Source organism: Lygodium microphyllum, chromosome 28 (assembly GCF_053477565.2).
Source record: "Lygodium microphyllum isolate KBCC chromosome 28, Lygodium_microphyllum_v1.1.10, whole genome shotgun sequence".
Taxonomy (NCBI): Eukaryota; Viridiplantae; Streptophyta; class Polypodiopsida; order Schizaeales; family Lygodiaceae; genus Lygodium; species Lygodium microphyllum.
Window position 1 is genome coordinate 64,942,224 of NC_141162.1, and position 24,619 is coordinate 64,966,842.

The following is a 24,619-nucleotide window of genomic DNA, read 5'->3' on the forward strand; positions in this document are numbered from 1 at the left end:
ATAAAATGCCTAAAATACCCAGTAATGTCAAGCATAGCCCAAACACACACATGACCTAACTAGACTGTTAACACTAACTATGTTTCTTTATCAGTCTGTGTGTTTGTTCCACAAGCACCTTTGGGAGCTCAAACATGAGGATTTCCATCCCACATGTATCAAGCCCCAAATATCACCCAAGTGGCCATACAATTTGAGTACATGCCAATGCCCAAAATCTTTGCATTGCATGTGGCATCGGACCAACCATTTGCCTACCCATATCCACCCAATTACTCAATATCTCACTCTTCTCCCGATTCATCCACTACGGCCAAGAATGTGTCTAGTTATAAGACTCGCTTGAACAAGTCGAATTACACAGCATGTGCCCATCCAAGGATGAAACTCCTTGCACTATGTGAACATGTCTCCCTCCTTTTACCTCATCAAAGGTGTGGTTGACGTGGATCCACCATTTTCACAACACATCATCATTGTGGCAGTCTACTATGGCAAGTATAGATAACAACTGTTACCGCAACTATGCGTCTTCATCCTAGCCTTGCCTAACACTAATTTTGTTTATGGAGGATATTGATTTTCCCCTCTTCGTATCATCAATCGCCATCGAAAAGAAAAGTAAAGACCTTTAAATAAGGCTTTAAAAGTAAGATCTACAAATAAGGCTTTGAAAGAATATATCTATTATCTCTATGGTCTTGATAGGTAAACAAGTTTCACTCTTAGTCATGAATATGGTGCATTAACCTCTAATTAACTCTCCTTAAAACGACCCCAAAAGCAATTAATGCAAAATCATCAAAAATGAATGGCTTATCTTTTATAGTAGGAAAAATGCACCCCCAATTCTCTGTAAACAGAAGTCTTGTGATTGTGCATCCTCACTCCCCACCCTCCAACCAATTAGCCGCTGCACTCTATCTATCCACTTCTATCCACAGCCATCCTAGAGGACATCTCAATTCATGGATCATATCTTACACACAAACGACTTGGTTTGTATAGCATCCACTCATTTAGCATCATCATTATTACCTTTTGCAACCTTCTACCACTTTACTACACCCTAGCAACCTGCATTTTGTTGTTGTCCAGGCCATCCAGCACTAGTGACATACACAAGCTGGTATGCAGCCGCCAATAGTAGGCAACAGCTCTTGGCTAGTGTGGGCAAGCTGGAATGCGAGGAATAGCAAGTGATGGCTGAACAGCACATGCCAGTGATGGATGATAATGACCAACAGCCCCAACTCAGATATCCTACATGAACAGGGTGTGGATAGTAGAGCTTCAACACTTGCAAACTACAAAAACGAGATTGGCTAAATGGAGGGCAGTATGTCTATTTAAAGAAAGTTGGGATCTTGAATCCTCGCAAATTAGGGTTTACATGTGGAACATAAAAACTCTCTAGGATCGCATTTTTTCAAATAAAGTTTGCTAATATTCATTGATTAAGCATGTTTTGGGTTTTGAGCTAAATTTGCATTTTCCGCAACATGTGATCTCACTAGGTGATCCACACTCCGAAATGCTTGAGAGGGTGTCCCCTATGGGGGATATCCCCAAATTGTGTGCAATGGAGGTCTAGTTTTCCCCAAATGTGCATTCACACAACCCAAATGTGGAAAGGAAGAGGTCTAGCCTCCCCCAAATGTGCATGCAAGGGATATCCCAAAACTATGTGTAATGGAGGTCTAGCCTCTGTCAAATGTGCATTTGCACCACCCAAATGTGGAAAGGAAGAGGTCCTAAAGGATATACCTATGTTTTGGGAACCCCTGAATGTAGTGTGGAATGGATATGTAGTGGCTGAAATGAAGAACTAAATGATGGAAATGGAGATGCAACGGAAGAAGAGAGTGCAATGGGTAGAAATGAGAATTGTGGTGTGAAAGTAGTGGTGAATGTGTTAAAATGAGATGAAGAAGCACCAATTCAAATTGATCTTGTGAAACAGTAAATGAATTTGAAGGAAAACATTATGAAGGAACACTTACAATATATTCTTTCATCTTTTTCTTGTCTTGTCACTAGTTCATGCAAAAGTATATGTCTTCTTCAGGACTCATAAACCAAAAGATACTATGGAGATGTCCTTCATCAAGAGTATCTCCCATACCATGTTCGAAAGAGGAATCAATTTCAATAGATTGAGAGGTAGAAAAGAGATATGAAGGAAGAGGTGTACTTTGTGCCAATTTCCACATGGGGATGGCCAGTCCTTAGTGGAGATTCCATTACATACTCAGTAGACCAGTATACCAAATCTAAAGGGAAAAATCCAAGCTTACCTTTAGTCTTTTGTTGAGCTCTATGCATCAAAATAAAGTCGTACTCAACCTTAGTAATCTCACAAGGTCTTTGGACTCCATGGTAGTCCAATGTCTCTCCTCCCATGCCAGAACTTTACGAGCAAGTTGAGAGACCAACTTCTGCTCATTTCTCAATATGCTCCATTTGGAAGACTAAAGTGGTGGTATTGTGTTCGAAGTCATCTTTCCTTCTATTGTTCTTACTTTTGAGAAGAGCTTTCAAATACAAGGCCAAGGTTTCTTCAAAGAGTACCTAGCTCTAATACCATGTAAAGAAATGCCTTAATATAGAAAGTCAAATACAATTGTACGACAAAGCACAAACCGATAATAGAACACAATTAGGGTTAGGGTAACATAGAGACAATGAACATAGTGGATCATGAAAAGAATTGATCTCAATAGAATACGATACTCGACACAGTAAACACACTATGCAATGATGAATACCGAACCTTGAACTCTGGTCTCTCAAGGACCGAGGTCAAGATAATGAGTTGGAGAGTGTGTCATACTCTAACAAATCCTAAATCACAGCAAGGCAACCTCTAAAGGTGTCTGGCAACAGGAAATGCAGCAGTATCACGCTAGATCAATGTCAAACGGGCATAAAGGAGGCTAAAAACAGCAAATACAGTCCCAAATGATGACATGGCAGCAAAACACACCTATAGAGGGATCATATGACAGAAAATGGTCAAAACACATTAGTTTGAGTCATGTATGAGTCTAGGTGGAAATTGGCTAGTGTAGACGCATGCTGGTATGCAGCCACCAACAATGGGCGACAACTCCTAGCTGGTATGGGTAGGCTCGCACATGAAGAATAGCAAGTGATGGCTAAACAGCAAGCGCCAAATGATGGATGACGATGACTAACAGCTCCCTGAGATATCTATTAAAAGTGGATGCAACAATTGAAGCATATACATATGCTGAAATAGACTGTTGAACACAAGACAGAGAGAAAAGAAGAACACTGCAAAAGAAGAGAACTCAGAAGAATGCTCAGGAAATGCAATCCAATACCAAGACATGAAACAATACAAATCAATGTGAGTCACTGATTGTGAAGGCACTAGCACCAGTTCCTCTCTCCACCAAGTCTGCTCGACGTGGTGATAGATGAATGATAATTGTGGAGGAGGAGTGCCTGACTAATATAGGGCAAAAGAATGCCCAAAAATATGACAAGTTGGCCGACTGGCTGCAACAAATACCAATACACATCAAATCAAGCAAAATTAAATGCCTAGATAATCTAAGAAATAAACGGGTGCCCTGGCCCAATGAATCATATGCACAAACTCAACCATGAACTGACATATTTGTTGACAATATCCTCCACGAACGAGGTGTGGACAGCAAAGCTTCAACACTTGTAAGCTACAAAAACAAGATTGGTGGAATGAAGGGTAGCCTATTTATTTATAGAAAGTTTGTGTCCTCCCAAATTAAGGTTTACATATGGGATACATACACTCTCTAGGATCACATTTCTTTTAATAGAGTTTGGTAAAACTCATTAATTAATAATGTTTTGGGATGATTTTAAAGAAGTTAATGCAATTTTAGCTCAACACGCCCCATGTCAAGAAAATAAATTGTCTCTAATCAAGATATTAGCATGTTGAACAAGATGTTGCTACTGAAGATCTCTCTCTTTTTCAAACGAAAGTGTAACGGATGCATGCCAGAGCAATTGAGGCGTAACCAAGCAGGCCTTTTCCTTGCAGTGTCCCATAACATACACAAGCGGTTGCGATTCACAGCCCTGAGATTGGGAGGGACCAGAACAGTGCCCACAGCAGCCATAGCATCCTTCAATAGTGGCCAATAAACAGCCGGACAATTTTCCACTTCTACCCACACAGGGCATTCACGTTGCAGCAGACGCTGAAAATCTGCCATTGGGCGCCATGGAACCACATGAACCAACTGGCGATCAAAAAACAAAGGCAGTTTAGACAGGAGAGCAGCACGGTGCGTCTCAGATTTCAACAGGACCTCAAAAAAACCTCGGGACCCAACAAAAATCTCTTCAACACATTCCCCTTGCAGCAGACTGTGCAGCCACTGGCGGATACGGGAAAGCAGCGGGATTCGACCAGTGAAGAAGAGTATCACAGCACGATCATAAAACACCGAAAAGGAGCATAGGACAGTTTTTGGGTCCACGGTGACTTCCAGAACATCGTCAGGTGCAGAGTCAGAAAAGACTTCCTGATTATGTTGAACATAATCGCCAAGCAGAGTGTTGGCAAATTCCAACAAATGCTCTCAGTCAACATCCTGAGAGTCCACAGAATCCGAAGCAACCTGAGCATAGGAACGATCCTGATGAACACCTATCTCTTCCGAAGTATGCTTGATACGTTTTCCCGCAGGCTGGATGTCAGGACCAGGGGGCATCTCTTCGGTGCACGGAACCATATCCTCAGGTTCCTCAGTATCAGAATCCGGGCCAAGTGCTGCCACCGTTTGGTCTATGAAATCCAGATCCAAACCAGCCATCATGTATCACGATCTGATCTCGAAGGAGGACTGACGCACGGTGGATAGCGGGAAACGCAACCTTGTCCTCCACAGTCGCGACATGTCCCAGGAGGGCGCACGGCAGGGCACAACCCTAACAGTGCAGGGGCAGGAGGGTGGAGCACAGGGCGGGCAGGCGATGAGAGAGAGGGACAGTCAGAGTCGCAAGGCAGGGGCCAGGCGGCAGCCGAAACCCTAACGCACAGGGCGAAAGGACGAAGCGCAGGCGAAACGCAGGCGCAGAGCTTCAGAGACCGGCGACAGTGCAGGCGGCGAGGCAGGCGACGGGGCAGGCGACGTGACAGGCGAAGGGCGTCACAAGCAGGCGACGGGTAGGCGAGGGACGTCAGGAGTAGGCGGGACGGCAGACGGGCAGGCGACGTGCAGGCGAGACTGCAGACGAGTAGGCGACGGGCAAACGAGGCGTCAGGAGCAGACGACGAGCAGGCGACCAACATCACGATTCCGCCTCTCTCTCTCTCTCTCTCTCTCTCTCTCTCTCTGTGTGTGTGTGTGTGTGTGTGTGTGTGTGTGTGTAATAGGTGATTGTATTAATTAGGAGAAAAAAGAGGCCACCCTAGACCAAATGCAATAGATTCAGCAAATATGAAAGAACAAAAGTGCAAGAGACACACCTGAGCTAGATGGGCCGCTTCAAAAGGAATCAAGAGTTTTGATGAGATTTCGTTGCATGAGCTTGGGCCTTTGCTGCCAATGCCTCCAATACTATATCTTCAAAGAAGTCTCCCAATACCACAAAAAGATTGGGTCTGTGATATTCAACTCAGGAGAAAGAAGGCACGTCTATAGGCTGGAGAGTAGAACCTAGATACTAGCTCACAAGAAAATGGGTTGCTTATTGAGGAGAAAATCCCATGCCAAAGTTGAAAGGAGCACAACCTCATAGAATCCACACGAACCAACAATGGAAAAGACTTTTATTTAAGTACTCCAAATCTATGTTTATGGGATACTCGTGATCTTGAGACAGGTTTTTCTAGGATCAAAACTAGTTTATCACAATAGTCTAAGTCTTCATTATTAAAAAGTTCTATTAACTTAATGAGAACCTTGGATAGATCAAAACACATACAAGGAGTTATCTTAAGGGCTACAAGGTGTCGTGACCTAAAAATACCCCAAAAAAAAAAACAGTGTTTTACTAAAAGTGGCATTTTTGGCTATTTTGAGTGGATTTTCACAATTATATCTACATTTGGCTTGCAGAGGTGGTCTGTTCCATTCAATTCGAGTACCCAAACATCCATATTTAGAGTTTGGATAAGAAAGTTTGAGAAAAAACATTTTGCAACCAAGCTTGGGACAGGATGGTTGTCCCCAGGGTTTTGATCATATTCCATTGCTTACAAGGTTTCTTACTTAAGGCATCTACTTGCCTACTATTGGTGGACACTTTATCAAAGGGGCATTCTTTCTTATTGTACTACTATAGTAGAACTCTTTTGAGTTACATAGAGTGTCCAAGCTATCATCTTGAAAGATTTTAGTCTGAGCAATTGACTTAGACACAATGTGTAACCCGAGGGTGTGGCTATAGTTGTACAGATTCATTCAAGAGTAATACACAAAGTCTATTGAAATCTTTCAATCTTCAATCTCTCTTGATTCTTTTCCTAAAACCCTATGGTTTGTGGCTTGACACATATCCCCTCAACATTTGGTGAACCCAACGTGAAAGGCCACACCTGAACTTGATAAAATGGGAGATCATATTCATGCAGATGATGATGTTGTTAAACCCAAAGACTTCATGAATTTCATGAGAACTTATGAGATGTTCAAACAAGAAGAAGTTGTGACTAATGCTTTAAAGAAGGACATAGTAAAAGTTAAGAAATTCGACAAATGAAATATTTTACCAAATTTCTCCTTGTTTATGTAAAAAAGCTTAAGATGGCCAAGATACCAACCGAAGAGATGCCAAGGTATTTTAATTGAGTTGTAGTGTCGCAAGGACTTCAAATTTTAAGATGCTTTAATCTTGCCGATAACATTTAACTAAGTTATTAATCAAATGTGTAAGGTTGTTTAGCACATATGATACACATGGCAATTATTTCATGGTAACAGGCCAAGGACCCCCATGATGCATTGGGTGTCAAAAGCAAAAGTTGTGATAAGTTATTCCAACTAGGCTTGAGGAATCAATCATAGTGTCAGTTTTAACCCTAGCACACTTGTTAAGTGTCAATGGTGACACTAGGAATTAGCATTAATTAATTCGTTAATGCTACTCTGAGGCTCAATAGAGGTTGGGGACCACTCTAAGTTCCAAATGGCCTAAGACAATTTAATTATGGATGGGCACATTTAATTTTGGGCAAGGTTAAAAAGGCTGAAATTAATTTTCAAGATGATTTAATTTTGAAAATTAATTAAATGGTTGAATAATGCTGAAAAATGGGTTTAGAAGATTGCCACTTGGCAAAAATGCCCATGCAAATTGAGAAAACGTTTTTGGGGGCTAGGTCTCAATCATTCGGTTAGTTTTATAGCCTAGGAGAGAAGGAGGAGCTGTTGGTCCATTTTTCTATCAAAGAACAGCAATTTGCTGCAAAAGACAGTCATCTGGGGGCCTCAACAAGCAAGGGACAGCAAGGAGACACCTTCCAAGGATTGGTAACAACATTGCTAATCAGGTGATAGCATTTTGGACATGTCTAGCAATAGGTGACTACATTAAATATAGGTTGGAGCAGACAACAAGCAAATTTCAAAGTTTTCTTGCAAAGAAAATCGGATTTCTCTCTCACCTTCTCTAGTAATTTCTCAAAATATCTCGGTAATTTGGAGCAAATCCCAGTCATATTTGGTAGACAACATGAGGATTTCTATTGTAAACCCTAAATTTTCACAAAGATTAGGATTTGACAGCCACCTGAATTCAGCACATGAAATTTGTGTAATTGTCAAGGAATTCAAATGCCAGCCCATACATTGTAAATTGGGGCAGCATTTGGCGAGTTTGTGGTTCCAATTGTGCAAGTCTTAGGTGAAAAGTCAAGGAACAAATGGCCCCAATTGCTTCCTGATTGTTATTACAGCAAGGGGCTTTTTGGAACAGCAAAGAAGATTATGGAATCTCAGCTTGTACTCATTCCATTAGCAATCAAAGTTAAAGAAGAATCCGAAGGGGCGTCGTTTTTGGGGCCAACAAGGTGTCTAATGTCAAAGATTATTAAGTTAAATTGTGCATTTTAATTTATGTTTATTTGTTGATTATTGTAATTAAGTGCTTAATCAGGGAATTACCATCCTCACCAACAAGGAAGGCTGATTTCATGGTTCCATTGCCAAGACTCCACTCAATTCTTGATTTGGAAGGCCCAAGGATTTCGAAAATTAATTAAATGGTTGAATAATGGTGAAAATTGGGTTTAAAAGGTTACCACTTAGCAAAAATACCCATGCAAACTGAGAAAACGTTTTTGGGAGCTGGGTCTTGGTCATTCAATTAGTCTACAGTCTTGAAGGGAGAGAGGGAGTTGTTAGTCCATTTTCTATACAACATTTTGTTGCAAAAAACAGCCATTTGGCTCAACAAGCACGGAATAGCAGGGAGACACTTTCCAAGGGCTAGTAATAGCATTATTGATCAAGTGACAGCATTTTGAAGGTGCCAAGCAATAAGTGACTACATTAAATACATGTTGGAGCAAACAACATGCAAATTTCACGGTTTTCTTGCGAAGAAAATCAGATCTCTCTCATCTTGGCTTTCTCTCACCTTCTCCAATACTTTCTCAAAAGATCTCAATATTTCTCAGCCATTTGGAGCAAATCTCAGTCATATTTGGTGGACGGCAAGAGGATTTCTACTATAAACCCTAAATTTCTGCAAAAATTAGGGTTTGGCAGCCACCTCTAGACCCATGCCAATAGGAGAAGGTATCGTACATGCACCTGAAATTTGTGTAATTGTCAAAGAATTCAGATGCTAGCCTATTCATTGTAAATTGGAGTAGCATCTTTCTTGCAAAGTAGAAGCCACTTGAGCATACAAGTGAGGCAAAGAATCACCTAGACCATGGACCTCAAAAGCAGCAATAGATTCATCATGGAGATGCTTGCTGCGTATGACAGATGACTGAACATTAGGGGGAAGCGGAAACATGTCATTAGTACAAGGCACCATGTCTTCTTCCATTGCCTCTTCTTTCACGTCTATGTATTAATCCAAGGCTACAACAACCTGATCCATGTCATCCATATTCAATCAAGGAACAAGAGCAATCGATTGTTCATTCATTGTCTCTTGCTCTCTATCATGCCACCTTGCCCCTATGTGTAGTAGGCACACTAGGCATGGAATAGGTGGGCAACGGCCTTCAAGACAAACCAAACTATACCATGCATGATGCAAGGTTGCTTGTTTAAGCTACATAAGCATCACGAGAGGTGCACACTGTAAGGGAAGTAAGATCTGGCACGGTGCTACAAATTCGTGCAACAAAGATGACACGCAGGCACACAGGATACAAGGCAGCGCCTACCACAAGAACGGTCCTATGCCTCCAGCATAGACAAGGCCGCTCCCAACACAAGCAAGACAAGCACCCCAAGGAAAGGCACAATAGACATACAAGGCTTAGCAAGTTAGTGACGAGGAATCGCAATCCTGAGGCGGGGTGCAAAGCATCTCTCTCTCTTTTTCGTGAATAAGTGTACATTAATGTATGGAAATATTTACATCAGGCCTTCAAGCCAACTAAACAGGAAGGAAACAACTGCAATGAAGCCATCAAGCTATCAAAACAACCTTCTACATGAGTAACACAAAGAGATCACACAGAAAGGACAGCAGGAGTAGAGCGAACAATAGCCAACCAGGGAGCAACAATATCAAGAAGAACCACGTCAGCTGACATCATAGAAGAGATCAGCCATAGCATTAAACCACGAATACGGGCCACATGACCATGGATGCCCGATACTAAATCAAAAATAAAGGCATTCCGAGTATGCCAAATAGGCCACAGGGCTGTCCATCTAAGGAAATGGAAAAGGCATAAATAATCTGAATGCAAAGAAGACATAGAGGGCATGTTTCCCATAATCCATGAACAAGCAAGTTTCCGGTGTTGAGTCGCCGAGGACCACACGCGGGAAATAAAACTCCAAATCTGTCGAGCAACAAGGCAAGACACAAAGAGATGAAGCAATGTCTCATCACATGTAGTGCAGAATACACAACGACTAGCAGAAATCTTTCGGGCACGCAACACATCCCCAGTTGAAAGACCCCCAATAAGCAACCTCCACGTGAACACTTTACCCTGATACGGAACCTTAAACTTCCAAAGCTGGATAAATCCTTCCTACCATTTCTTTTTACTATCCCAAATATGCCATAATTTATTAACCTTCCCAGTGGCCCATTTCTTGGCCTCCACCATCTGATGATATATCTAATTAGCTGACCTCTTCTCGAAATCATCAAGAAGCACAAGCATCCAATCACGCCATGGATGCAATGGTTGTAACGCAAGCAAAGGAGTGAACCTCCGAAGTCTATCCTATATGGATAACCAAATGTCACTATATCCGTGAGGCACCGGGAGTACTAACGAATACACCTAAAAGAATAAAGCGGGGCTGCCTAGGAATAACACCATCAAGGGCTATCTGCAACCCCAAACGAGTCATCCGATTAAACTTGTCTCTCTGCAAATCTTTATCCGGCTAGTCCAACAACTTGGAGGAGACCAGTATTTCTCCTTGCAGCGAATTCTCCTCCTTATGAATATTAGGAGGTCGCCAAACTGCAAAACATAGCATCTCTGCCAGGATGCAATCAAATGAGAAAGGAGAAAAGACTGGGAGACCTTAATAGGCCTCATGGAATTAAGCACATGCTACCAGGAAGCATGAATAACCCTGCTACCATGAGATATGCCATTCTTTTCTATGAAAAATTTGGCAATATTTGACCAAGGATGACTTTGTACACATAGGGCTCGCAAAACGGTTAACCTCAAAGCAACCATATGCAAGTTAACATCCAACAAAGCTGCACCCCCCATCCTTTTCGGAGTAGTCACATGCTACCACGAAATCCACACCTATCCCAAACGATTACCTTTCTTTTTCCACAACATGAATCTAATAGGTTGAACCAATTTCAAAAGGGACTTCTTAGTTCAAGGCAGCAATGGCAGAAAAAAAGAAATCATACTAATCATAATGCACTGAGCATGTCTGACATGTAGAGGCCAGCCTTGGGATTTTGAGTACATGAACCTATCATGAATCCGAGAGCCTTGGGATTTCAAGTCTGGCATGTAGAGGCCAGCCTTGGGATTTCGAGTACATGAACCTATCATGAATCCGAGAGCCCATCCAAACCAACAAGGCATGATCATTCTCCGTGCGGGAGAGTAGAGTAGATTTCTGAGTATTAATATGAAGACCCAATGCCAAAGAAAAAAGATTCCATGCCACCATTGCTTGATTAACATTAGTGCGATCAGCCTTGAGGAACATAAAAGAATTGTCTGCCAAAGATTGACCCACAAGTTGGGTACCACAAGGAAGAGACAAGCCAACTATCTCACTTTGATCAGCCAACTTATCCAACAATGAGAGCATGGAGTGAGTGACTAAAGCAAACAACAAAGGGCTTAGAGGGCAACCTTGCCGAAGAGACCAAGATAAGGCAATTTCCTTTGTGATCCCTCCATTAAGTGCAATACAAGCCACAGCACCCTAAATAATGGTATTTACCAAGGAAATCATGCGAGGACCGAATCCCATTGTAAACATTAATTGTCACAAAAAAGACCAGCTAACATTCTCAAATGCCTTCTCAATATCAAGCTGAAGCATAACAACCTGTTGACCTGAAGCTTTGGCATAGTCAATTCCCAGTTGAACATTCAAAATGTTGTGCATTATATTCCAACCTTTAATGAAACTATATTGACGTGGATGAACCAGGTGCAGAAATACCTTCTACAATGTATTGGCAATGATTTTGGAGAAGATTTTATATAAAGAGACCATAATAGAAATGGGTCTCCATTGTTTCAAAGAGGTTAGAGAAGAAACCTTAGGCAACAACCTAATGACAGTAATCTTCCAGTCTGAAGGCATCATACTAGAATTCCACACTTACTGACACACGTGAGTTAATGGGTCCTTAAGTTGCTCCACATGGGCTGAAAACAGCTCATTAGGCAGCCCATCCTAGCCAGGACTTTTCCTTCGAGGCAAATGGGACAGCACTTCTTCCACTTCATCTTCTGAAATATCAGCCTCCATTAAATCCACCCATTCAGATTTGACCTGATTACTAACCAACTCACAAATATATCGGCGAGCAGAGTGAATAGCATCGAAAAGAATCTCTTGCGGACCCAATAAGGATCTATAAAAGTCAACACTCGTTCGAACGATGGAAGCAAAATCACTCACCTTAACACCTTGCCTATCCATTAAACACAATATATTTTCCCGGGCATATATCTGGTGCAGACGATCAAAAAATTAATGGGATTGACAATTATTGTCGTGTAAAGCTTCAGCTCTGGCCAGCAATTTGTATTTTGCATATTCCTCTTCCTGAAGAGATTGAACCCTACCTTTCAATCATTCAATGCATGTGAGCAAGTCATCATTGGAATCTCCTAACTAGCATAGAAACAATGAATGAGCCAATAAAGATTGAGCATGCTGCAATTCAGCTCGTAAAGAGGAAGCATGCTAAGTACCATATTGTCTGGAAAACGCTCAGGCATTTTTCCTAAAAACAGCCCATGCATTCATCCCTCCAAATAGGACCCTCAAGCTAAAAGAAGCGATCAGTTGCTGAACACCATCCGAAAACTGGTTTTGTTGCAGAAAAGATTAGTTAAAACGAAGAGGCAAACAAGCAAGGAGAGCCTTATGAATATGTCTGCGGCTCATTTCCAAGACCAAAGGGTAATGATCTAACAAGACATGATGTCTTTCCACCCACATATCAATGACTGCAGGAAGAAAAGAATCACTCTGGCAAATGTAGATCCTATCCAGTCTGACCCGAGTATTTGGATGCTGAAAAGAACGATAAGTATATCCTCGTTGTGATGGATACATCTAGGACCACATGTCCTATTTCAAAGACACAGCTACTAGAGCATCCCAAGCCAATCGCTCAGGACCATCCATGACTAAATGCGGGGAAGTCGCCTGATCCCTAGATACACATGCATTAAAATCACCCATGGCAAAGCCTTGATAAGCCATGGCAAGGTAGTGCAAGTCATCCCAAAGCTAACGATGTTCCCTTGCAGTAGAAGGAGCATACACGCCCACTAGCCACAAAACCTCTCCCTCATAAAGTATTTCCAAAATCAAAAATCAGCCGCGAGGGTCCTGAGAAACCAACGATGGTTGCAAGGAAGATTTGACAGCCAACATAACTCCAGATTTATGTGGAGCTCGACCACTAAAAAAGATTGCATAATCCTTGTAAACATAAGAGGATCCAGCCAAAGCGTGCTATTTATGCTCCACAGCACAAAAAACATCCCAATTTTCAGCTAACACAAGTTTCCACAACCAAATTTTGTTTGGGCAAGGTTTCCTTATATCCCAAAGCATACATGCCCTATTCCTATTGCGAGAAGCCAGTCGAGGTTCCACCAAAACCTTACCAAGGGTTCTCAATACCAGAGGGAGGAGTCTCCAAAGATGTGAAGGAAAATCAACCACCTCCACCCAAATTGGATATGCATGCCTCAGCACCTCCTGAAACTCAGCCATAGGCCTCCAAGGGACCATATGAACTAGCTGCCCATCCATAAACAAAGGAATGCGTTGCATAATGAGAGCCACACTTCCGAGGAATGAAAAAGAACCTCAAAGAACCCCCTTGGTCCACCATAAATCTCTTCAACAAGAGGGGCCTACATATGACCTAAAGCATCATCATGGCACTGTTCAATACTAACTAGCATGGACTGCAGCCAAGCACGAATTATGGTGATCAAGGGAGTCCTTCCTATAAAGTAAAAGATGGCTGCCCTCTCATGGAAAGTAGCAATCTGTTGTAAGACCAGTCAGTTCCCATGACTGCAACTACATGATCCCCGTCCGGTAAAGAGTTACCTTTACCCTCATTAGCATGGACATAATCCAACATAAGATGATTGGCAGTGACCATGAACTGAAGAGACCCTTCAGTCTGTAAGCAAGAAACATGGACCTCTGGCTAAAGCAAATTTGGGGGGCTTATGGCTGGTTCTTCAACCAACATCCTACGACGTTTATCTCATCCCCATCCATCAACGGCCCGGGGTCTTCAGCCGATGAATCACCATCCGAACCCTCCAGATCTTGGTCATTCCCTTGCCCTATATCTTGATCGAGGAAGGCCATATCGATACCATTTGATACCTGCAGATTCACCATAGCAGAACTAGATGCTGATCACAAACGTCTTTCTGAACCCTAACTGACTAAGTCCAACCAGATCTGAGCTGGAACTGACTCCTTCAAGACCTACGTGAAAACTCTCTGCACAGGTGCAGTAACTGTGAACAATCTGTTCTGCACGCAAGCAGACTGTCACCTATTGCAGATTGGCAAACCAGAGGCCAACTCGATCTCTCACCTTCTCACTCTCTATGTCATTCAGTCAGACGCCACAGGAAGGAAGGAGGACAATTAGCAGATCGACCAGTATATTCAGAGACTGCAGGGGCAGGTCACGTTTTACAGGCAGGGCAGGCGTGACCCCCTGCAAGACTCAAAGGAGGAAGGAAGACTGTGCGCGACCCTCCTCAGGCCCTGTCACTCTTGATCTGTGACTGCCACAGCCCCTGCAAAAACAGGGCATGCTGCACACAGAACAACTGACTGCTGCTCGTCGGTCGTTTGCTTGCTATTTTCTTAGCTCTGCTCATTGGTCAGTCTACACAGTTCCTTGTGCGCCTATCTGAAGTGCAGACGTAGGCCTGGTTGCACCAAGATGACTCCTTGAGCACACAGACTCCTATGCAAGCAAGACACGAGAACAACAGTTACTGCACTGCAGAGGAAGGGCCCCATCAAGTCGCCATCATCAGCTCTCTCTCTCTCTCTTTTTTTTCGTAAAAGGTAATTGTATTAATTACGAAAAAAGGTACAAGTTTGCATGATTACAAGATACACGATGGCTCTACCCCATCATGTGTACACACTAACTCTCTACAAGAACCAAAGAACCAAAGAGTTACAAAGTCATGGCAAAGACACAGAGGAAATTGCCATATGCCAGGGACGTAAGTCCTCCCGAGGGAGCATGTCAGAGTGCCGGAGAAGATCTATCTGCCAATACAAGAGACCTTTAAGCCGCGCAATATGCCGGTGAACATTAAAGGCGGAATCTCTCTCTCTCTCTCTCTCTCTCTCTCTCTCTCTCTCTCTCTCTCTCTCTCTCATGTTCAACACATTCAGTCAATTCAAGCACACACTTACACAATGCACCACTCTAACATGGTATGAGAGCAGGTTAGGGTCCTCAAGTATGGACAGGACACAAGGACACCAATCACCGCACTGCAGAGGAAGGGCCCCATCAGGTCACCATCATCAACTCTCTCTCTCTCTCTCTCTCTCTCTCTCTCTCTCTCTCTCATGTTCAACACATTCAGTCAATTCAAGCACACACTTCCACAATGTAGCACTCTAACATGGTATGAGAGCAGGTTAGGGTCCGATCAAGTATGGACAGACTTGAAGAGGAGGATTTGCAGGGACACAGGTGGCATTTCTAGCATATAGGTGCAAGCAAGAGGGCTACACATTAAGAGGCTTATTAGCTATTCGTTTGTGCAAGAAAAACTAACAAAGTGTGAAGAAGCTACATCTTGAGCCTTTCCAAGCAAATATGAGTTTTTATCGCCTCTAGCGATAAAGTTCTTCTGTGAGGAAATCTCATATGGCTGGCTTTTCCAAGCCAAAGGGTGGCTGCCCTACACACAGAAACTTATTCAAAGGCAAACAAGATGCCTTCTCACGCTTGCATGGAGTTCCATGCCCTTATAGAATACAAGGTCCCAATTTTATCGCCTCTTCCCCAAGATCAGAAACTCAATTGAGAAAACTATGTCTAGCAAGTGCTGATGGAGGCTATCTTGGAGTCGTGTGATCTAACGAAGCCCAAGACCAAAGCCATTGACCGTGCGATGGTCAAGGAGTCTTCAACCCTTTCTCAAACTAGGAAATTGTAGTTGGAGAGGAGAATTCCCACCAAGACAAGCTGAATGTTCGCATTTGCTCTTTTCTCATCCTATCATGTACACCTATTGTCATTGCTCACATCAAGCATCTGAGCAGGGCCAAACAAATGTGGCTGCATCTTGATCAGATGTATTGCAAAGAACTGAAGAAAATCAGCCATTTGTTGCAGCTGCCCTGTCTCAACAGCCTGTAGATGCTGTCACCTGCTATTGTTTGATCTTCTCCTACCCCTAGCTGCCTCAGAAGATCCTCCAATGGCTACAAATCAAACCAGTAGCATCTCCTCCCTCTCTCTTGCAGGCTGAATACACTAAAAATGCCTCTCCAGTCTCTAAAGACATTTTTCAGTCTTGCATGGGCATTTTTGACAAGTGGCAGCCTTCCCAAATGGTTTTTCCGGCATTAGCCATAATTAAATATTAATTTTCAGTCTTTAAATATTAAAAATTAATTTAATAATTATTTTGATGCCCTAAAAAATAATCTAACTGATCACTAATTAAATTGGCTAGGCAACTTCCATTCCCGAGTGTCTCTACGCCATCTTTGACCATCAAATGAGTGTTAGGTAAACGCCACTTCTCTAATGTCGCCAACTGACACTTATGGCCAAATGAACGACCTAGGCCAACAACTAGCACCAGATACCACCAAGTACCTGTGCGGCATAACTTATAGCAACTTTTGCCTTTGACATCCCATGATTTCCTTGAGTCTCGAGCTCATAAATTTACTTTAACCCCCGTTGCACCTCACATGTGTAACATTTACTTAATCATGTGATTAAAAATTAATCCACATCTTAAGTGAGGTTTCACAAATACATGTCCTCATGACAGTTTTCTTTTCTATTATTTTGTGTTCTTGCAAACTATTACAACAATGTCTCTTTGCTTCCATTGCTGCTCAATATTCTAACATGATCGTCGTTTTTACAAAGGGTGGAGTATTAATTGTTGATGACATGGCAGTTATTAAAACATAAGTCAATTGTTTCAATTAATGAAGTGACAAACGAAAGGTGTCGGGCTGATGATTGGTGTCAACATCCGTTTGCCAAAAGCAATTAAAGCAACAAGATGATCATGGTGGTGATCATCAAGGAGGATCAAGCAATCGCATCATCTTCTCTTGTATTCATGCCAAATTGCAAGGAGCAACAAAGCAAGATTGAGGCCAACTGGAGAGTTTGTGGCTTGATAAGTTGAAGACTATTCGAGGAAGATCAAGACTCAAGAGTAAGTGAAAGGTAGTCCTATATAGGACAATTAGGCAACTTCTTGGATAGACTTTGTACTATTGGTTCAAGCTTGAGCTATCAGAGTTGATACTCGTACAAATCTCTATTTAAATGCTGTAATTTAAGATTTGACTATCTCTTCCGCCTTTCTTGGGTTCTCTCAAGTCTCATCTTCTCTTGAGATCTGCATGAGAACTACGAGCCTTACACCTTCTTGGGCCTGACAACAGGCACTAAGCCATCCAAATTAAGGCATGCATTCACACAAAATTATTGTTCATTATGCCTGGTTTTCACCATTCAGAACAACCTCAAAAAGTAATTATCATTTGAAAAGCTTTATTTTGGATAGTAGGGCAGAGGTTTGGAAACGCCCCGTATAAAAGGACATGTTTTGGGCATCCATTTCTATTCCAACAAAAAGCTTTTGGACAATAGGACAAATGCCCAAAAAACCCCATATAAAAGGACACCTTGTGGATATCCATCTCTCTTCCAACAACCTTGCATTTGCCAATCATCCATGCACACCAACCAACCATCATCCACAAACTCCTCCACCTGCCCTGCCTTTTCAAAGAGCCGCCACACCTGTTGTAACAATCATCGCCATCATGTCAAGAGCTGTTGTCCTACCTACGAGGTCATCACTGGCTGCCCGGAGGACTGAGGTTCACAACCCTGCTTGTTGCTGAGTTTTGCTGCTGCCAGACTGTCTACTGCTCTACCTAGCCTTCTAGAGATCCACCCAGCATGCCCACCAGCACTGCATACTTTCAAGAGTTGCTGCCCAACCATTTGACATCATCACCTGCTATCTAGGACAGCCACTAGCTTATGCCATGTTATCTTCAACTGCCGAAGATTGACTCTCTCTCCTTCATCCTGAACTTCACCTACCCAAAGGCAAGCTTGTTGTCGTCATTTCCCTCATCATCAACTATACTTGGAGCTGCGAGCCTACATCTATGTTTTGCAGCCCAAAGTCCCTCAAAGACATCCTACTAAGTACACTGCTGCCCACAAGAGCTGCCACCCAGCCATCTAACATCATCGCCTGCTGTCTAGGACAGCCATCAGCTGCTGCCACATCATTTTCGACAGCTGGTGACTATGATCGAACCTGCATTTCAGCCCTGAACCACCAGCATTTTGCTGTCCAGAGGGCCTTAGAGAGATCCTGCTAATTGGTCGACTGCATTCCACTCCCTCCAACACTAACAATTGCTTAAAGGTCATTTGACAGATTCGGCTGCTGCTGCTATGTTTTGGGATCCATCAAAATTACAATGCACTCTCAAAACTCATATCGGCATCTCTAACACCACTCTCACTTCTACCCTGGTCCTTGAGAAACAGTTCGAGGCACCATTGTACACATTCATGCTGCTAAATCATTCATTTCATTGAGCATTCTACAGGCTGTGTTTTGGGATCCATCACAATTACAACACACTCTCAGAACTGATCTTGGCATCTCTAACAACACTCTCAGCTCACCTCTACACTGGTCCTTGAGACACAAAGGTTTGAGGCATCTTTGTGCACATTCATGCTCCTATATCATTCATTTCATTGAGCATTTCTAGTATTGCCAATGGAGGCAACACTAGATCTAGCTTTGGAGATTTGGCACAAAGGCCACCCCGTCCACAAGGCCCTCAATCACAACCAAGATGCCATAGCAAGATTCAAGAAAGCCATTATTACTCCCAGACACCTTACTCTAGCTAATACCAAGGTAGCATGCATCTCTTTTTGTTGTACCCTGAGATAGTCATGCCAAACACCATGCCACCTAGTCATGGACACTTTACTCTCATTTAATATTGAAGTATCATGCAGATTGTTTGTTGTTCCCCTAAGATAGTCATAGGCATTTTCTTTCAATTTTCATTTTCATTTCATATTACTTGAGGCAAATATCCTTCACAAGCCATGATGGATATGATGTTTTGGACCTCATAGGTATGGCATAGTCACAGAGCATCGACCATCCATCCTTCCTCCCTCCAAAAGGTGTAATATAGTTTTGACTGCAGAAGATTAGAACCCTACAGTACTGCAAAAACAAGTCTTCAGTTTTCAAGCTAACTTCTCAATGCTTAAACCTCTCACATAGTACTCTCACCAAAAGCTACATGCAAAACACATATCAATATATTACAATGTCTGGTGTGACAGATGGTAAGACTAGGCATGCTCATGGCAGAGATAAGGCCCAGGCATGCCTTGTGGCTAGCCCAACAAAAAGAAAACTAAGACATTAACTTGCATTTGAGCTATTACATAGCTATAAATACAGTGACTCATGTCTAAGCATTTCCTTTAGGCAGACATCATCTCTAATCATAAGAATTAACAACATCAAGCAGAAAGAATGATGGTAGATCTGCTCAAAACTGCAAGAACAGGTGTTTCACACGATTGTCTGCAAAAGAATTATCTATGTACTGTGAAAACCTTTCGGCGCTCTTGTCGAACTCCTGTTATCACCATCTTTACAATTGAAGCACTGCGAACACGTAATACAGCATCCACCAATCCTCCACGCTGGTGACTATGCTTTTTGAGAGGAAAATCAATTCCTGTGGAGAGAGGAGGATGTTTAAATGCACAGGCTCAAATAAACAATAACTCAAACAGTTATAGCTATTAAAGTTCCATCTCTGCACCTAATAGTTATGAAACTCAATGTATACAACTAATGATAAAATACATGAGAGAACCTTTCACAATTGCAGGGATGAAAGTTTCTTAATAAACACAGAGGGCATGCTAATTTACATCCTGTAAGAAATGACAATCAGATATCTAGATCCAGAAATAAGTTTGAAATAGTATTTGTAAGAAGCTAACGAGTGTTCATCTCTCTTTTTGCTAAGAAGGCCATGGAAGAGATAAAGAGACAAGCATGCACAGCTGTACAACTGCAGGCATGGACATGCACAAACGTGCATGCACAGCTGGAAGGGGGTGTAAGAGATATGAGAGTAAGAGAGAAGCACACACATGCACACATGAACAAGTACAGGCAAGGGCATGCATAGACCACATGCACACATGCACATAATGCGCACGTGTGCACACTTGGTGCAGTGCTTTGTTTTCAACATAAAGGTTCGTCCTCGTTTTCCTGTAGAATGCTCGCAGCACCCCCCCCCCCATACACACATATACACGAACAAATTTACCAAACTTGACAGGGATCGTCTTTTTTTTAGAGTGTCAGCCAATAATATGTGGGTTTCACAAATACCATCCCCAAGGGGGGGGAAAACAGAGAGGATTAATGGGATCTCTTTCAACCACCTAAAATTTTCTGCAAAAACGCATTTTAGGACTCTTTCTTACCTGAGCTCTCTGCGTCGTCTAATTTGTTGAGAAGGGCAGTGAGGAGAGCTGATCTGCAATCACAGCTAAACCTCAGCGTATCTCTTCTACCACTGCTGTTTAGAACGTCTAACTTGAGCTCCAATTCATCGTCCAGGGATGGTAGTACATTGGAAATGCGCTCAAATGAGTATTCTACAGAGCTACCGCTAAGCGAGGGGAGGACAGGTGAGAGCGAAATGCCATGCTCAAGAACTCGGAGAATCCTCGTAACACCTTTCGTAGGGCGACCTCCGAATGAACTGCCGGGGGACCTTACAAGAAACACCCGATAATCCATCTTCTGCTGCGATCAACGACGTGATCGATGCAAGACTATGGAAACCTGTACTCTTCTGTGAACAGATTGGCGTGTGTTTGACTCATGCCTGTGATCTGGGGCTAGTACTTGTTCACAAGAAAAGCCTGTAAATCACAATGCCAGCCCTGCTGGATACCACTCTGTTCCGTACTCGTTTCACAAGATAGCCTGTAAACCACAATGCTACAGCGGCGTGATACCTCTCTGTTTGTTGCTTGTTCACAAGATTAGCCTGTAAATCACAATGCTAGCCCGTGCTTGGTACCACTCTGTTCCCTGATAGACAAATTTTGCAGCCCAATGCTTCGATGGTCGATGCAGGTGAACCCAAAACTGCCGTCGATATTCAAAGGAATGTCCAATCCGGAGCAAATCTGGGGAGGGGGGAGAACAGAAGGAAAAGATCGATGGATGAAAACCCGGGATTTCAAGGCGAAGAAAACCCAAAAAATAATAATGATTCAAGAGGGGAGAGAGTCTTTCACTTGTCCGGGTCAAGAGGAAGGAAAGGAGAGAGAATGAGTAGGAATAACGCGTCAATCCAATGGGGAGAGTGTTGTGTGTAAGAAGTGAAGCGCGGAACAGGGGAGGGAGCGAGAAGAATTAAAGGACTGATGGGCGGTGGAGGCGTGGGCACCATACGAGACCAGACTGGCTCTTTTCCATGTGGGCGACTGAGGCTTTAACAGATCCCCAAGTGGCGAGCTTAAAAAAAGTGCGCTTTTTTCCCGTGTGGGTGATCACCCCCCGATGTTCTTTTCTTACTTTTTTAATGTGAGCGACTTGCGCTTTTCTTTTTATGTGCGGGCGACCAGAGCCAGATATGCTGTAGTTGTAGACATTTAATGCATAGACGGTGATTTGGGTACATCTGCGTCTGATGTGGGCAGGCAGGGATTGAAGGGCTTTTATCACAGACACAGAGAGAACAGAGTATGGTTTTATCACTCAAGTCTCACACACAAAGAAGTTAGAACAGATAGAATGTAAAATGTGTATGCATGTAGCTGACAGGTGCTAGCCACTGCAAGAATATTACATTGATACACAGTAGCACAGAGAGAGAGAGACAGAGACAGACAGATCAAGTGGGAGACATGGTCACCATGATATGGAGTCTGGACTCTGGACAATGCAAAGTCCAGCCCTTCTCATAGTAGCCCACCACTCTAACAGTCAACCTTGCGGAATATTATGGGTAAGATGTATGCGCAATTGTCAAGAATTCATCATTCACATGATTGCACATCATCATATGAGAGGAGTTAATGTGAATCGCACTTAGATTTTTGAAATTTGTGAAAGCTGATTTTGTGCCTTGACAAGTAATTAAGCAAAAAGAATCTGAGATGGGGTCGGATGACAAAAGCGTGTCACCCATATTGAGAGAGAGAGAGAGAGAGAGAGAGACACGCACACACATACAAGCTACACTACATAGACAGAGAGAGACAGAGACAGAAAGAGTCGAAAGGGAGAGAAAAGTCTGTGCCCTAAAAATGAGCCAAAGCTTTTGGGAGGAGAAAGAGAGAGACGGTGAGAGAGAGAGAGAGAGAGAGGCTCTGAGGCACGATTGGGGGCCGAGGCCATCCGAGAAGATGATCTCTAATTTGAGAGGTCAACGACCACACCATGGCCACTACACCATCACAATCAGATGTGGGAACTCTTTTATTTGGGTGCACGGTGCACCTCTCCCCCCCTCTCTCTCTCTCTCTCTCCGCCCCACTGTCAGGCCACACCACCTTTGCATACATCCAACGCTTTTCTCCTTCGGTGGAGCGCACCCACCTCATGTTCTTGCTTCTAGCTCTCATCATACCCATTAAAGCCATGATCATTGTTCCACTTCAAGCATTCCATTCGGTCCCTCGTTCCATCGTGCTAGTCACACAGCTTCAAAGTAGTCATTTTAGACTACCCATCTTCAAACGAATTCTAACAATATGGCATTATCAAAATACCATCATATTTTGAATATTCACTCTTACCGATGGTTTTGCATACTAGAGTGGAGGCATGAAAGGTGTGAGAACTTCCCATGGTTTGGCTTGGCATTATGAACTGTGAACCCTTGAATCGTTTTGCCTAGTAGTCAAGGCATTACAAAGTGTGAAAAACGGATTCCTATTCTACTATAATATGTGGGGATGAATGGATCAAGGACCCCAATCATTCCTTATAGTGAATGATAGCTCATTTCATTACCATGTATGTTACCAATGGTTCATCATGTACCTATCTGGAGAAAGGGTAAGGCCTTCAACTCTTTCATTTTTTTAACTCCCCTTGTCATTTTTTAAAGTCCCCCCTTTGCTCTTCATTTTTTTAACCACTCTTTGATCTTCAGTTTTAAACTCGGTTTACCCCTCTAAGAATGACTTGTTGTTTTTTAAACTTGCTTAATGAGGTGTAACACATCACATCTATATAAGATCAACAATATTTTCTATACAAAAAGCTCTAATAACATTAATAATCTCGACAATCTATAATTGAAAAACATTGAAGACTTGAAGTGATATATGGATTCTTAATTCCTAGTTTTAAGGTTGCCCAACTCATAGGTACATTGATAACATTGATGACCTTGACAAGCTAGAATTATTGTCTTAAAAACTTTGAAGAGTTGAAGTGGTCTATGGATCCTTTATTCCTAGATTTAAGGTCGGCCAACTCATAGGTGCATCGATAGCATTGATGATCTTGACAAGCTAGAATCATTGTCTTAAAAACATTGGAGACTTGAAGTATCTATGAGTCATGTATTCCTAGTTCTAAAGGTAGTCGGCTCACAAGTACATTAGGACCACAAACAAGAGGTACATTGGGACTACAAATACTAGGTGCTTAGGAAGCTCTACTATCTCCTTTAAAGCTCCCTTAGACAATGCTTTTATGAGTGAATGTGTTACTCAAAGGAGTTGATTTATCTTATGAGGATAACTCTTCTATTTTTGTAAGCTTTACACCTAGAAACAAGCATACAATAATACTTGCCCAATTCTATCCTACATTATTTGTGGTGAAGAAAATCATATGCTAGAATTGATGTAAGATATAACCCATTAGGAAAAAGATAGAGGCAAGTTCCTCACTTTGAATCCATCTTATCGTACTACTATATTATTTTCGTTGTAGGTTCAAAAAGCCTCAAACCTCCAAAGGGCTACCCGAACTTACCCTCTTTTTCAAACCTCCATTTTTTAATTAAAACCCCCTCCCCTCCCCTCTCTCTCACGTGTAATCTCTCATTTTTCTCTTTTGCCTCCCCTTTTTAATTAAAAGCCCCTCCCCCCCTCCCCCCTTCTTCTCTCTCTCATTATAGGGCCTAGGCTCTCTCTCTCTCTCTCTCTCTCTCTCTCATATTAAACTTTTTTATTAAATATTTTTAAAAGTTTTTTTGACAGTTTTTCACACACTTTAAGAGGGAGATAGACTGAAGAAGAAGAAGGATAAGAATAAAAAGAAGAAGAAGAAGAAGAAGAAAGAGAAAAATACGAAGAGAGGAGGGAGAGAAAAGAGAATAGTATTATTTTTAATTAACCTTTTTTATATAGTTTTTGACTTAGAGAGAGAGACATAGAGGAAATATATAATTTGAAA

The 24,619-nt window shown here is 42.4% G+C and overlaps 1 protein-coding gene across 2 annotated transcripts in view; it reads right to left on the reverse strand.

Annotated features, from left to right (window-relative positions):
- LOC148011546 (uncharacterized) overlaps window positions 1-21,709 on the reverse strand; it is a 93,838-nt gene extending 72,129 nt beyond the window's left edge. Inside the window, exons 1-2 of one of the 2 annotated variants that reach the window (XM_087669930.1) lie at window positions 20,674-21,709; window positions 19,783-19,907 (exon numbers count right to left, since the gene is read on the reverse strand). In XM_087669930.1, coding sequence (XP_087526056.1) covers window positions 19,783-19,907; window positions 20,674-20,992 — 444 coding nt within the window. In that variant the 5' untranslated portion in view covers window positions 20,993-21,709. Of the gene's footprint in view, window positions 1-19,280; window positions 19,302-19,782; window positions 19,908-20,673 lie in introns of those variants that run through there. The other variant, XM_087669931.1, reaches the window with a different exon arrangement.
- Window positions 21,710-24,619: the final 2,910 nt, after the last annotated feature.